Source organism: Polistes fuscatus, unplaced genomic scaffold, assembly GCF_010416935.1.
Source record: "Polistes fuscatus isolate 324 unplaced genomic scaffold, CU_Pfus_HIC Scaffold10, whole genome shotgun sequence".
In the NCBI taxonomy this organism is placed as follows: domain Eukaryota; kingdom Metazoa; phylum Arthropoda; class Insecta; order Hymenoptera; family Vespidae; genus Polistes; species Polistes fuscatus.
The window spans coordinates 1683476-1697948 of NW_025112998.1; the positions used below are offsets into that span (position 1 = coordinate 1683476).

Genomic DNA, 14473 nt, shown 5'->3' on the forward strand with positions numbered 1-14473 from the left:
AGATAGATAGATAGATAGATAGAAAGAGAAAGAGAGAAATACTGAATCAAATAGATGCATCTGTCATATACGGTATATACGATTCGAACATGTCGATTAGGGCATCCATTTGTGGCAATACAATGGTGTAATACTTATCGTTGTTAAAAAGAGAAAACAAAATGATAATTGTATATATCGTTTGAATGTCGTTGATCGAACTTTTGATTTTACTTTCTTGTTTTTTTTTTTTTATATTTGTGTATATAATATATAATAAAGCCAATAAATAAATTCGATGTTTTTAAAAAGCGTACAAAATGGCGCGAATTTGCGTGCCGTTTAAAATTTTCATATGGCGTATATGTGTGTGTGTGTGTGTGTGCTTACATATAAATATTATAAATCAAACGAAATAGTTTTTGAAATGAAACGCTTAGAAAAATATAAGTCTTCAAGTTTCTGAACAAATTTTACAATTTTGATTTTTGTAATATACGAAGCGTTCGATTAGAAGACAGTCGTTAATAATAATAATTATAATAATAATAATAATAATAATAATAATAATAATAATAATAATAATAATAATAATAATAATAATAATAATAATAATAATAATTATAATTATAATAATAATTATAATTATAATATTTACGCTCTTCTTCTTTATAGTCGTTTATATAAATTATCGCTGTGATTTTTTATTTTTTTTTAGATGTGCGTTTATTAGCTTGGGAAATATATTTGTCAAGTTAGAAGTAAAGAAGAATGTGCGAGTACGTAATAATTGTTAATAACAATTTTTCATACGCAAAACAACGCACTCGTCACAATTTTCTTTACGTCGAATCTTTCTTCTCATTTTCAATTTCATTCGAAGGCAAATCTTCAGACTGCTAATTGATCGGGTTTTTTAAACAATGATTTCGAAGTTTCTAATCTTTCTAACATATTGGGTCGACATACGTACATGCATACATACATACATACATACGAGCGAAATAGTATGGCAAATTATTAAGAACAAAATATATATATATATATAAAACCATTTGACAATAAAGCATATGGATTACATTTCGGATTCATTCGTCATCGAATTTCTTTTCGTTACACAATGTTTTTTTTTTTCCTTTCTTCTTCTTCTTCTTCTTTTTATGGATAATACTTTGAAAAACGTATATCATATCAAATTGATATTAAATTCAATAAAATAATACAAGTCAAGTGTAAGTCTACATATATAGAGGGATATAATATACAGTGTCATTTTCAAAACGAATAACTTTACTTATGTCCCGACTTATAGTAATACTTTTTCTTGTTTTTTTTTTCTTCTTCTTCTTCTACTTCTTCAATTAAATAAGTATGACGTTTAAAAGAACATTCGTTGGACGTATATATACATACATCTACTGTACAACATACATACAATACTTATATACGAATAACGTTCAATATAAGCAACGCGATTTATATTAAATTATTAATAGAAATAAACTTGTGTGTGTTACTTATTAATCATTACGATGACCACAGTGTAAAAATGAAAAGGGAAGACAATTCACGAAGATATATGTATATCAGTACAGTCGTACACAAATGATGAGATAGATACTCGATTTCTCATCTATATCCTCATGATAAAATTACACCTTCGAGTATCATAAATATTGTATCTTTCTAATTTGTATAAATCTATAATAAATATCTATCACAAAGATTGACCTAATATATACGTATAGATGACTTTCAAAGAATTTATGATTCTTTCTCTTAACCAAGTCATTATACAAAGTATATGTGTGTTTTACGTGTAACCATAATCTCATGCAAGTAACAGCAGTGTACGAATTCTCTTAAAAGTTAAATATTTACAATATGTGTCTCTTCATTGCTGCTAATTTACTTGCATATCCTTATTAACCGCACAGATAACGACCAGCAGTTATTTCGATAATACATTATTATACATATAATGTATTATCCTTAATGCGAATTATTTTGATCTTTTTCATAAACTCTTAATCATACTTATCAATACATTGATGTTCTATCTAAGATGACACACACCAAATAGCATTATACAAGAGAGTCGTAAGTATTAAAAATACTTTTTCTGTTGCATATAGACAAGTTTCATCTTCTGTCATTCTCACAGGTTTCCTTTGCTATAATTTTTTTTTATTATTGTTTGTTGTTTTTTCTGACTCCGTATCTTCAAACAATGACGCACCTGTGTAAAACGTTTTTTATAATTTAAGGCCTTTTGCTATAATTGTCCGTATAGAATGAAACTTCATTCTTTGTTTATACAGCACACGCTTTATCTGAGTGAATATATCGTTCATGATTTGTATAACGTATTAATGGATCAGCAACGTTCACAGCTGCAGTTTCTTCTTCGTTATTGACCGAACAAGTTACCATTTCTTCTAAAATATTAAAAATAACAACAATTATTTTCTTGGTCGATGAATTAATTCATTCATTAAATTAATTCATAATTAATTTCTATTTCACTAACCGGGTAAACAAAATTGTAATTGATCGTTGCTAGGATTAGTGCTATCACCAGTACCACTATCTTTACTGTGCTGTGAGCTCGTATCCAAATACATGTGAGTTTGATTTTCTGGCGCCGTTGATATTACCGTTGTTGGCGATTGTTGCGTGTTAGTATTGCGCGTATTGTTTAAACGTTTTCTTGTCTGATAAATTATTACTACCCAAACTACCGATGTACCAACGGCACAACATACAATTGTGATTATTATTAATCCCAATATATTATCTTCGTTTACGATTGTCGTTGGAGCTGATAGAGAAAGAAAATAAATGGAAAAAATTACATTTTTTATTTGTGATTTTATTTAATTTTATTTTATTATATATTAACCTGGATTTACTGTAAGATGAGATGCACCAACAACACTTCCCAACGAATTACTCATTTCGCATTCGTAACTTCCTGCATCGTTACTCATAGTATTAACTATTATTAATAATTGATTTTCTGCCGTAAAAAAATGACGTTCAGTTATTTGCAATGGACTACCATTTTTACGCCACATTAATTTAGGACGCGGTGAACCACTTGCCATACATTCCAATACAATAGAACCACCTATAATTATTTCTTTATTCTCCATTGGCTTTACAAATGACGGTACCTCTATAAATAGATCATTGATACGTTTGAAACGAAATGTGTGCAGTGATGAAATATAGCTATTTTAATTAAATGGATCAATGATGAAACTCACCCAATATAGTAAGAGTCGCATTGGCCACGATAAGTCCAGCTAAATTTTGAGCAGTACAGGAATAAACTCCGGTATCGGCCATTTTTACATCTACAATAAAAAGTACATCGTCCGTAGGCATCATATGCATTCTCCTTTCCCTTGCAGCCGGGAAATCATTTCCACCATCTTTTTGCCAAGCTATCTGGGGTGATGGTTGACCTTCTGCTGAACATTCGAGACGTGCCGTACTTCCAGCAGTTACTCGAATGTCACGAGGTATTTTAGAAAACGATGGATATACTGTAAATGTAACATATTATTGGCACATTGACATTTACTGATCTTTGTTAATTTAATAATTAACATCGATATGTTTCAACATACTTAGAACACTTAATTTAGCCTTAGAAGAATATGTTGTTCCATAAGTATTAGAGACCATACATTGATACTTTCCAGCATTAGCATGAGTCACATTAATTAATTGCAAAACAGATGATGCATTAGTTACACCACCTTCCAACGTGCGAACGTCTGTTTGTAAATTAGGATTATTTAGTTCCACGTTATCTCGTTTCCAAATGAATTTGATCGGTGCATCAGCTGTACTTGTTGCACGACATATCAGAGTCACGTTGTCACCTTTAACACGCTTTTGATCTGAAGGTTCTTCTATTATTCTTGGCTTTGGATATTCATCTGGAGAGAAATTATTTTGGTTAAGGTTAAGAATAAAAATAAAATTAAAATTATATAATAATTTTTAATTATGTTATGAAACTATTACTAACCACATGTGAAATTTGTATGATGTAATTGAGCTAATGGCTTATCTTGCAACCAATGTGGATAGCCACAATGAGCTTCCGTATCTTCGAATCTGTGTGTTCCTATCCATGTACTAAACCAATGTAATCCACAGTCACAGACCAATGATCCTAAAAAATCGATTAATTATGTTTTTAAATTGAATATAAAAATATAATGTTCAAATTAATTCGAAATTTTTCTTACGTGAATTTAATTTCAATGTTTTTAAATCCGGCATCGTGATAAATGCATTTTCTTGAATACTAGTTATATCATTCCCACTCAAGTCGAGTTCAGTAACATGACTTAAACCAATGAAAGCATTTCTATTAACAGATTTGATTTTATTATGCGCTAGTCCTAACTTCCATAAATTACTTAGTGGACTAAAAGCTCCGTTAAAATCTTCTACCATGTAGGATATTTTGTTGGAATTAAGATCTCTGTAATTGAAAAAAAAATTATAAATAGTAACAACAAAATTTATAAGTACGTAACAAACAGTTAATCCCTTGCATTTAACGTATTGAACTGTGTGTCATATTCAGTGCTATATTGCAAAGGGTTAAATATTTTTAAATAATTAGTTGCATACAAAACTTGTAGCTTTGGGGTAGAGTTAAATGTTCCATCCGATATATATATAATTTGATTGTGATCCATTTTAAGCCTTTCTAATTTATCCAAATGATCAAACGTGTCTCGTTCTATAGAAGTTAATGTATTATATGATAAATCCCTGAAACAAAAAATAGAATTAAGTTACATTCTTTAATGTAATTATCATTTATAAAAACAATAATATATATACAAAAATAATTTTACTAACAATTCAGTAATTTCTCCACAGTTGTCCCACGCTTGCGATTCAATCCTTGTAATATGATTATGAGATAAAGTCAATTTTTTCAAATTTTCTAATCCAAACAAACCACCTTTCTTTACAATAGTCAACATGTTGAAATCAAGTTGAAGGAGGATGAGATTTTTAAGAGGCCAAAATGCACCATCACTTAACGTGCTTATTTTGTTTCTTTTCAAGCGTAATTCTTGTAAACTTGTTAAACCCTTAAGACTTAATACTTGCATTTTTTGTATCTCATTTCTATTCAATTCTCTATTACATAAATTTTATATTTTTATTTATACAACATCAACAAATGTATTATAGCGATATAAATGAATTCAGATAGATACAAAGAACTTACAATATTCTCAATTTTCCAAGATTACTGAAAAGTGCTGTAGAAAGACTTTGCACAGATGATGTGTCCATCAATTGCACAAGATTATTTCTATTTAAACGGAGTTCCACTAACGAAGTTAAATTATCCAAACTACCATTTTCGATGATGTATATTTGATTCATATTTAAATTTCTGAAAAAATAAAGTTTGATATTTTTTATATAAGGTAAAATATTAATAAGATTTAACATTTTTTAAATTTGATAATAAAATGCAAAGACACATACAAATGCATAATTTTATTTGGTGCAAGAAACGAACCACGTCGTAAAAAAGTTATTTTATTTAAACTCAAATCCAATGTTTGAAGTTCCGATAAAACAGCTAAGGCACTTCCGTTAATAGTAGTTATTTCATTGTGCGTTCTGAAATGAAATATTAAATATTTAATTTGACAATATCATAGAAGAAACATATCATTGTATAAAAACATAATAATACGTACAAACTGAGATGTGTTAAATTTTTAACGAATGAAAGATCAGGTATTTGCGTTAATTGATTCTTATTCACTTTAAGTCCTATCAATTTGGTTGCATCCGATAAACCAATAGTAAAATTATTTCCCAATTTATTAGCGCTCATGTCCCTGAAAAATAATTTTCTTAGTAATCAATTATCATGGATGTGTAATCATACATAACATGCATAATAATACAGTAGCATTGGTATTCTATTATTTGATAAATGAGGCTTAGTTCTTTGAGTCAAAGAACGAGACTTCAAGTTGTTTATATTATTGTCATTTAAACATCTGAAAATAAAGAAAACTAATACCATTTAAAGAACATTGCGATTACATAAAAACTAACTTAAGAAACCTAGGAACATGCCTATATATCTATGTTAAGCCTTTCTTTTCTGAGAAGGGCTGATATCCTTAAATGCCGACCATTAGAAGCTAAAACTGGTTAGCCTTCAAGCATAAGACTTTATATGGTAACAGTGAGATCAAACTAGCTAACAGGAATACAAATGGCACTAAACGTGGCTTTGCAATAGTTCCAACTATACACGGTATCCTGTAACTAGTGGTTCAAGCTCATTTTGGTAATTCTATATGAAAAACTAACATGTTGAATCAAATTTGTTCATATAAGGCTCTTTGTTTTTGAGAAAAATAAGTTTGAACATTTGTCGAGTTCTTCTGATGCACTTGACCAAGTTTGGAACCCTAGAAACTAAAAGAAGCACATCCTATTGATAATGTTTTTAAACATATTAAGAAGTATAAAATTGTTCTCCTAAATAACAAAAAATAAGATAGCAAAATCCATCTAATTGAAATCAAATCTAGTGCATGAGTACACTAGAAATTTTTTTTTTCAAATTTACTTTTTTCAAAAGCAAAACATTATATGAACAAATTTAATTTTACAATTTCAACTTAGTTTTTCATGTAAAATCATCTCCTGTTCGCTTGTACCATCAGTTACAGGACAACCTGTAATACTTAATTATTTAATTTATAAAGTTACATAATATTTTCAAACTCTAATTATAAAGTTAAATATATAATTCTAATAACAAAGTTCCATTCAACTATGCATAAAAAATATATAAACATATCGTTATAAACAAATTATTAGAAAATAACTCTTTCTATTTTCAAATATGCATTTTAGTATCAAAAACAATCAGAAATCTTAACGTCATACTGATAATACTGTGATAGTGATATCGATATCGGAAGAAACTCGATATATATAGATATATGCACGCGATAGACATTGGAAATATGAATAAAATTGTTCAGGAGGGAAGGGGATACAAAACAACAATGAGTAAAAAAAGGAAATAAAAGAAGTTAAATAAAAAACGACTAACAATTGAACAACAAACGAAGATAGGAAATAAATAAAGATTATTTGTTTACTCACAAATTTTCGGTCCATGGTGGTAAACCGCTGGGTGCCTCGATTAATTCCAAATTATTACATATAACAGCGTTTCCAATGCAACCACATCCATCGGGACACTTATTACTTTTCTCATTTGATATGATCGACCGATCATCAGCCATCACCAAGTTCAACGTTAATAGAATCCATAAGAATAAGAATTTCACTTTGATCGAACGATTTATTTTCGATCGTAAACGAGAACGTTCTACGAGAACAATCTTTTCGATCTCCGACATTATTTTTCGAATCGTATCAATTTCACAACACTATCCTTGTTTTATTATTTTCTTTACTATTTTTCAATCGAATATTTCAATCGAGTATCGGAGATTACCGCCATAACGATAAGTAAATCTCAACGGCACACCTTTCCACGGGAATTACCATAATAACGATAAAGTTTAATATCCACGGTTTCAATCGATTCAAAACAAACTTCGTCGACACTCGGATTCATGCATCATGATGACGCCTACACGACATGACGACTACGCGACGAACAAGACGACGACTATGTGTGTATGAAAGAGAGAAAAAGAAAGATAGAGATATACGAATAGGATCCAACGTTGCCAGATAATTTAGATGAAAAATTATCGAGTTCGTTAGGAAGAGGCGGAGACGCCAAGAGAATGCTTCTTTTTTTATCCTTTTTTTGATTCCACGCACATTTCAGTCCCATCGAACTTGTTTTAGTTTCGAGTATCGCCACTTAGATGACGCGTCAATAGGTCGCGACGGAACTCGAATCAAATTAAGCAGCCAATGAGAGAACAGGAATTCGTATCTATCGATTAATCGATAGATATCGTATATTGGCGCGAGAATTTATTTTATTTTGAACTGGGAACAAATTGAAAAGTTTGTTTAATATTTTTATTGTTAAAAAGTATGTAATATATATATATATATATATATTTATTTATTTGTGTTTCCTTTTTGATGGAAACTTACTCGTCAAGTTTCTTAGTATATAAGAAGTTAGTATAGTGTTTGATCTTAATTATTATTAAGGTACGAAAAACTTGATATGGTTTCTTTCAATATGTAATCCATATCGCATTGTATGTAAGTGTGTGTGTGTGTTATTTCGTATATAACGTTAATAACAAAAGTCTCCCTTTAAAAAGTCCCCGTTTTATTGTTAATTAACCATATATTGTTATACGGTTATAACAACAGCTCTGTGAAGACAAGAACCTTGATAACCTTCTCGTAAACCTGGCCATAATACCGATTTTATTCTCGTTCCATTTGGATTCGGGGAACTGTGATGCCTTGAATGAACTTCCCTTCGAAATTCGATATCCTGTGCGACGTCTAATACCAGGGGTGTACCACGGGCCAAACAAACCCATGCTAAGCTAGCGCACATGGAAGTATATCTTTTTATTTCCATGCATTCTTTTAAACAGGGTAAATCGTAGAGCGTTCTTTCCAATTGATTGATAACTTGTTCAGCTACTTCCTGTATACCACTATGTGCACCACTGGTAGCTAATTGTCTTATTATACATTCCTCGATATTTGCTACTGATGGTACACCGCTAGTTGTACCATTTAAAATATTCAATGCTTCTATGCGTCTGTATGTTTGGATCATTCCAGCTAACCTCCATGATAACTATAATTGATGATTAATAATCATTACTGTATATGTGTATCGTTTTTTTAGTATGTATGATAACTTACCACGACTACAGAATAAAGTATCTTAGCTTTTAATTCAGGTGTATCATCAAGAGGACGTAAAGTGTCTAGAGCATCAAGAGTATGTAAATGTGCCTGTGCATACAACATCCCATATTGTTTGGATAAACGTTCAACCGGTAAATCGTCGGAAATCGACACTTGAGAGTTTTCTTCCGTTTTGAAAAGTTCATGTCTTTTGTTTGTAACTACTACTACCGGTTCCGGTGTTCGACTTTCGTCAGTATGATATCCAGTACTACAAGATTCTTCTTCATACTCGTTTTCGTAATGTATTGGTGAATGATATATCTGAACACAAGGACAATTATTTCAATAAACGTTATTTTACAAAAGTTTTTTTCTTTTTGCGAGGAGAAAGGGTTTAATTGAAGACCGACCTTCTCCGTCGATGAACCCTCATCGCAGATAAGTTGTAAAATTAAAGAACAACCATTAGAAAATTGTAATAGATTAGCAGCCAATGTTGGATTTTTAATCCCAGCTAAACCAATGGATTTTCTCAAAGCCGTCCATTGTCTTAAAGCTTCTTTATCGTGTTCAACTCGACGTTTTAACTCTACCAACAAACTTTCCAGATTGTACGGATTACCAGCTTTCTCCAATGTATTCAATAGACTTTGGTTGTCTATTAATCTCTGTTGAACTTCACTATACTTCAGCGAAAGTTGGCGCTGATGCGATGCAGCTTGGACGCTTTGATCCACTGGAAGATAAAACGTTAATCATGTATATATGTATATACAGATATATATTATATACGTGTATATATATAAATACATATATTCCTACGTATACATATATATATATATATACGTATATTTCCTGTTTATATTAGAACCGGACGTACAACACTCTCGTTTCTTAATTTGCATGAAGAAAATGCTATTAATTTGACTTATAATTTGATACCTTTGTGAACTCCCGTATTTTTTCCAAAACTTTCTAATTTGTGAAGTGCGAGTTTATACGCTTCGATATGTGCCTCGAGTTGCTCTCTAAGAGCAACAGGAAGTGGTACCAAATTCGAATTAGTTGAATTAGCTGAACTTTCCAAATTAGAAGGTACTAAACCATGTTTCCCAAGTCCTTCGACTGCTCTTTCAATAGCTTTTTTTCTCGACATTAATATATTCTTCGTATTGGGTGACAATCTATTTAAAGACGTCAACAATTTACACCAAATCCTTGGACGTACATGATCCTGATTATTCGACAACAATTGTACCACCCTCCAAAGAACTTGTTCTATTCTTAGGATCTTCGTATCAGTGATATTTAATTCTACAAGTCTACAATAAAGAGCTTCGAGCAAAGTTAAGCTGTGCGGTAAAGTTTCGATCAACAAATCTATTGGAATGTCCGGTAAAGCTGTTTTTAAAGTATACTGCGGTAATTTCATCAGAAATGCTGCTGCTTCACGAAATTGTCTACCTTCGTAAAGTCGAAGTAATCTAAAGAAAAAGAATAAAAGGAAAATTTTATATGTATATATAGAATTTGTTTTTTAAATTTTTATCTACATATCTTTCGCTTTCTGTCGGTAACAAAGATATTTATGTTATCGGTAACAATGAATGCACTTCGCGTAGATTCTTTTTTATTTGAAATTCTATTACTCGATTACCTTCTCAAGGCCATACGTGGATTTGCTCCTTCATTTTCCAATATTCCTACATAATCTATTTGAACTTGAGAATTTGGTCTCCATATTAACTTTTGAATCGGATTTCTTGGTCTTTCTGGTCTTATTCTTTCACAAGAATTTAATCCACCTGGTAGGCTCGCTCGTCTATTCATTTTTCACTTGTATATTTTTTATCATTTACATCATTGTTAATATACATATAGAAAATGCTTTTATAAATCGTAAGCAACACACGAGTAAAATACATAAGGACTGTTATTAACATAAATCATTCGTTTGAAAATCATGTTCTTGTATTCGACAAAAATCGATTATTAAGTTATACGATCGTCAATTTTTTTTTCATGAACCAATCATCGTAATACGTAAGTTGACCTATAGCTGCAGGGCAGACGATCCACTTTTTAAAAAACAGACCAATCAGCGGTCCGGAATTGTTCGAACGAGAGTTTCCTTGTTTGTTTGTTTCTTTCTTTCTTCTTTTTCTTTTTTCCTACAAATCGATCGTTTGAAATAAATGATATTTAATATCTACATGAGAAACATTAACAATTGTCTACAATTAAAAGTAGACAAAAATGAAATGATATTTTAGTGGCAAATTGGAATTGATCTTGACTAACTTTCCGCGCGAAACAAAAGCATTATTTAAAATGTCAATTTCCTTTAAATCTACCAACTTAGAATTAAACTTTAAAATATATGTAAATAAGAATAAATGAATGCATAAATAAATAATAAAGAATTCGTTTAACGATAGAATATTCACTTTCGTATAAAAATGTTCACACACGCACGAATGCACTTCGCTGCGGTTTCAGATGACCCCGAAGTTGTTGCATATTTATGTACACATTTAAATAAATAATTCACAGAAAATTATATGAACGATTCGAATATATATATTGAGCTGAAGTATTTTAAATAGTTGTAAAGTAACGTTTCGTTTTTACCAAACGCGGATGATCCTCGAATGATCGAGTCAGACGTTCGAGTCTACGAAGAACCGAATAACAAAATTCTCATCTCCAAGTGTTCGAAAGTGCACGAAACCTCGTTTGGACCGGTGGATGTGAGATGATATCGCGTGGTGGGAAGAAGATCGTGAACGAACGAGTTAAAGAAAAAAAGATAAGTGAAAGAGAAAGATGTTAAGGAAGAGTGAGTGTGAAAGAAAAAGATAACAAGGAAGAGTGAGATAGAGTATATATGTCTGACAAAGAAAGAAAAAGGAAAAAAAGGATGAGATGGAAAGGGACCGAAGTCTTCGAACATCTTACATTTTTTCTTAACGATAGATACTCGTAAATATTTTTTATAAATCAATAACCAAAATAATATAAATTATCTCCCAAAATTTGTTTAAATCAATGTGTATAAATTATTCACTGTTTAAAATCGATATATTTAAATTACAAATTTGTGCATTAGCATATTCAACCAATTTTGGAAAATAATATCATAATACTATTTTAAATCATTTCATTTACATTAATTAATTTATATTATATTAGTTTGTTTTACCTCCAATTTTAAATCGATTAATAATTTTTCTTTAAATACATCTTATTGGAATATATATGATTGAAAAATAAAACAATGAATCTGATTGGTTGAAATATACGAGGCAATTGGTTTAGCGGGAACATTTCAAAATTTGAATATCACGATGGTGATTTTGTAAATCTGATTTAGAGATCAAAAAGGAATCTGACGTAGATGTTATGCATATATATATATATAAATTACATTTAACAAATTTTATAAGATGTCATCTTATGATCTCAGTTTGCGGGTACTTGGAATCATTGCTGGTAGAGATGTGATGGCGACCTACTAACCTGCATACCGGTATGAGACAAGTCGATGAGTAGTATAGTACTATATATGTATATATGTATATACATATATTATAAATATATATACGTTCATACATATGAGGAAAGAAATCCGGAAACTTTCTTTCAGTATATGCTAATAACCATGAGGAATATCTCTCTTCCTGTGTGTGTTAATCTGTCAATTTCTCGAGTTGGTGGTTTCTATGATGTCTCCCTTCTTCGAGAGAGCTCTGAGAATTGGATAACTAGGTTTTATACATTTTAAGTAGAGTCATCCGTGTTACTTTGTTATTTTTTTTTCCTTTTCTTTTTACATTATTCAAACGACGAATAATTAAAGAAGAACCTGATCACAGAAAAGAAAGAAACATAATAATAATAATAATAATGATGATGATAACGATGATAATAACAGGTGATACAGATCTACTAACTTCCGTTCCTTGAATCACCTGACACATACCGTTCATTAACCTTTACCTTCCGATCAATTTATTAAATGTTTTCTGTGAAAGGAAAGCATTTTTATTAAACTTGCGAGACAGAATTGAGAAAACACATACTTTTTATGAATTATAAATAAAAGATCAAAATTATGTTTTCTCAATTTTTTATTAAATAATAGAAGTTAATGCGAAGTCTGTTATTAAACAGTTACCGTATATAAAAGCAGTACTTTACTATCTAAATGTTTTAGAATTATCAGCCGTATATAAATAAAGTTCGTATATTTTACGTAAAGATTCCTGAATGATTAAATTATAATTTTTCTTAAAAATATATTGTACGTATATATATACTTAAACTTTAACATTTCACTTAAATATGAATGACTATGGAGACGATTATTTCATTCAAACAGTAAAAAGTAAGCTACTCGAGTGAGCCACTATAATGGCTCATCGACCTGGAAAAAATATTCACTAAAGCCACTATAGTGGCTGGCCGGCTAAGCACCATATCGGTAATAGTAGTACTCTACCTTTATCTTATTTACCGTCGGTAACGATAGTTTTCTACTTTCAAAATGTCGACCGTCGGTAATAGTAGGTTCCTATTTTTAAAATACCGACCGTTGTTAATGGCAGTTTCTACTTCAATAATATTGACTGTCGGTAACTTTAATATAAAGTATTACCGATGTAGAGTAAAATTAATTAGAAATCTACTATTACCGACGGTCGGTGTTGTAAAAGTAGAAAACTGTAATTTAATGTAAAGTCTAGACGGTGTAACCTTACAGCCTAAACAAACACTCTAATCTAACGCAATGGTTTCTTTCTCTTTCGTCCAACGATACATTCTCCCACCCACCTATACTCATCCATCACACATGTGACAAATAAAGATAACATTTACTTGGTGATACTTATAAAAAAATCGTCTAATAATAATTCTAAAAACCTCGACACGCACACTTCTCGAATTTTCCCCAACCCCACATTATATATCATATAGATATAAACACATATACATTTACAGCGTCAGCTGCTTCACAGCATACTCTGTGTACGTCGGCAGCACACAAGTATACAAGTTATACACACACATTACAAAAAAGTAAAAGATACGCACGATAGGTTGCAAAAAACGTAACGAGATCATTCGATCACTAATTTTTACTTTTCATATTTTTTTCATACCAAGCGCCTTATATGAAAATCGATTCTTAAGGAGTAAACTCCAAAAAAAATGGACCAACACCATTGTCTTAAGTGATCCATTATTTAGAATTGACAATGGGGACGGGTACAAATATTCTTGTTATTCACTTTACTCGTTACGTTTCTGTAATCTTACTAACAAATAGATGTTCACAGTTTAAGAAATTTATTAAAACTTATTTTTTTCTTATATATACATTTGTGAATTTTTTTTGACAATCATATTCAATCAACAAATATAAAAGTACATCGATCTATTTCGATAATTCGATTCGCTGATATAATCAATAATTTTTATTTTTACTTTAATTTTTTTCAAATATCGATACAATTTTGTTGTTCCTTCTTTTTGTTTTGTTACAATATTCATTAATCGCTAAAAAATTGATGTCCAATATTGATAAGCAGAGATTTACAAA

The 14473-nt window shown here is 30.4% G+C and overlaps 2 protein-coding genes across 2 annotated transcripts; both read right to left on the reverse strand.

Annotated features, from left to right (window-relative positions):
* Positions 1 to 686: 686 nt before the first annotated feature.
* Positions 687 to 7982, reverse strand: LOC122525167 (leucine-rich repeats and immunoglobulin-like domains protein 3). The gene is made up of 13 exons (XM_043647834.1): positions 7168 to 7982; positions 5733 to 5876; positions 5515 to 5652; positions 5249 to 5419; positions 4870 to 5157; positions 4636 to 4779; positions 4245 to 4483; positions 4022 to 4168; positions 3615 to 3929; positions 3249 to 3530; positions 2882 to 3157; positions 2510 to 2800; positions 687 to 2417 (listed from the first exon to the last, which is right to left on the reverse strand). The coding sequence occupies exons 1-13, from the start codon at positions 7425 to 7427 to the stop codon at positions 2293 to 2295; spliced, it is 2820 nt and encodes a 939-aa protein (XP_043503769.1). The 5' UTR covers positions 7428 to 7982; the 3' UTR covers positions 687 to 2292.
* Positions 7983 to 8308: 326 nt separating this feature from the next.
* On the reverse strand, positions 8309 to 10818 carry LOC122524687. The gene is made up of 5 exons (XM_043647074.1): positions 10529 to 10818; positions 9814 to 10355; positions 9282 to 9607; positions 8884 to 9192; positions 8309 to 8815 (listed from the first exon to the last, which is right to left on the reverse strand). The coding sequence occupies exons 1-5, from the start codon at positions 10699 to 10701 to the stop codon at positions 8354 to 8356; spliced, it is 1812 nt and encodes a 603-aa protein (XP_043503009.1). The 5' UTR covers positions 10702 to 10818; the 3' UTR covers positions 8309 to 8353.
* Between the last annotated feature and the right edge of the window lie 3655 nt (positions 10819 to 14473).

Coding starts and splice junctions, on each gene's coding strand:
- LOC122525167 (XM_043647834.1), bottom strand. CDS start 7,427: ATGTCGGAGATCGAAAAGATTGTTCTCGTAGAACGTTCTCGTTTACGA. Junction 5,877..7,167: donor CCACCATGGACCGAAAATTT/GTGAGTAAACAA, acceptor ATTATTTTTCAG/GGACATGAGCGCTAATAAAT. Junction 4,780..4,869: donor TGTGGAGAAATTACTGAATT/GTTAGTAAAATT, acceptor TTTTTGTTTCAG/GGATTTATCATATAATACAT.
- LOC122524687 (XM_043647074.1), bottom strand. CDS start 10,701: ATGAATAGACGAGCGAGCCTACCAGGTGGATTAAATTCTTGTGAAAGA. Junction 10,356..10,528: donor CCACGTATGGCCTTGAGAAG/GTAATCGAGTAA, acceptor CTTTTTCTTTAG/ATTACTTCGACTTTACGAAG. Junction 8,816..8,883: donor TACTTTATTCTGTAGTCGTG/GTAAGTTATCAT, acceptor CATCAATTATAG/TTATCATGGAGGTTAGCTGG.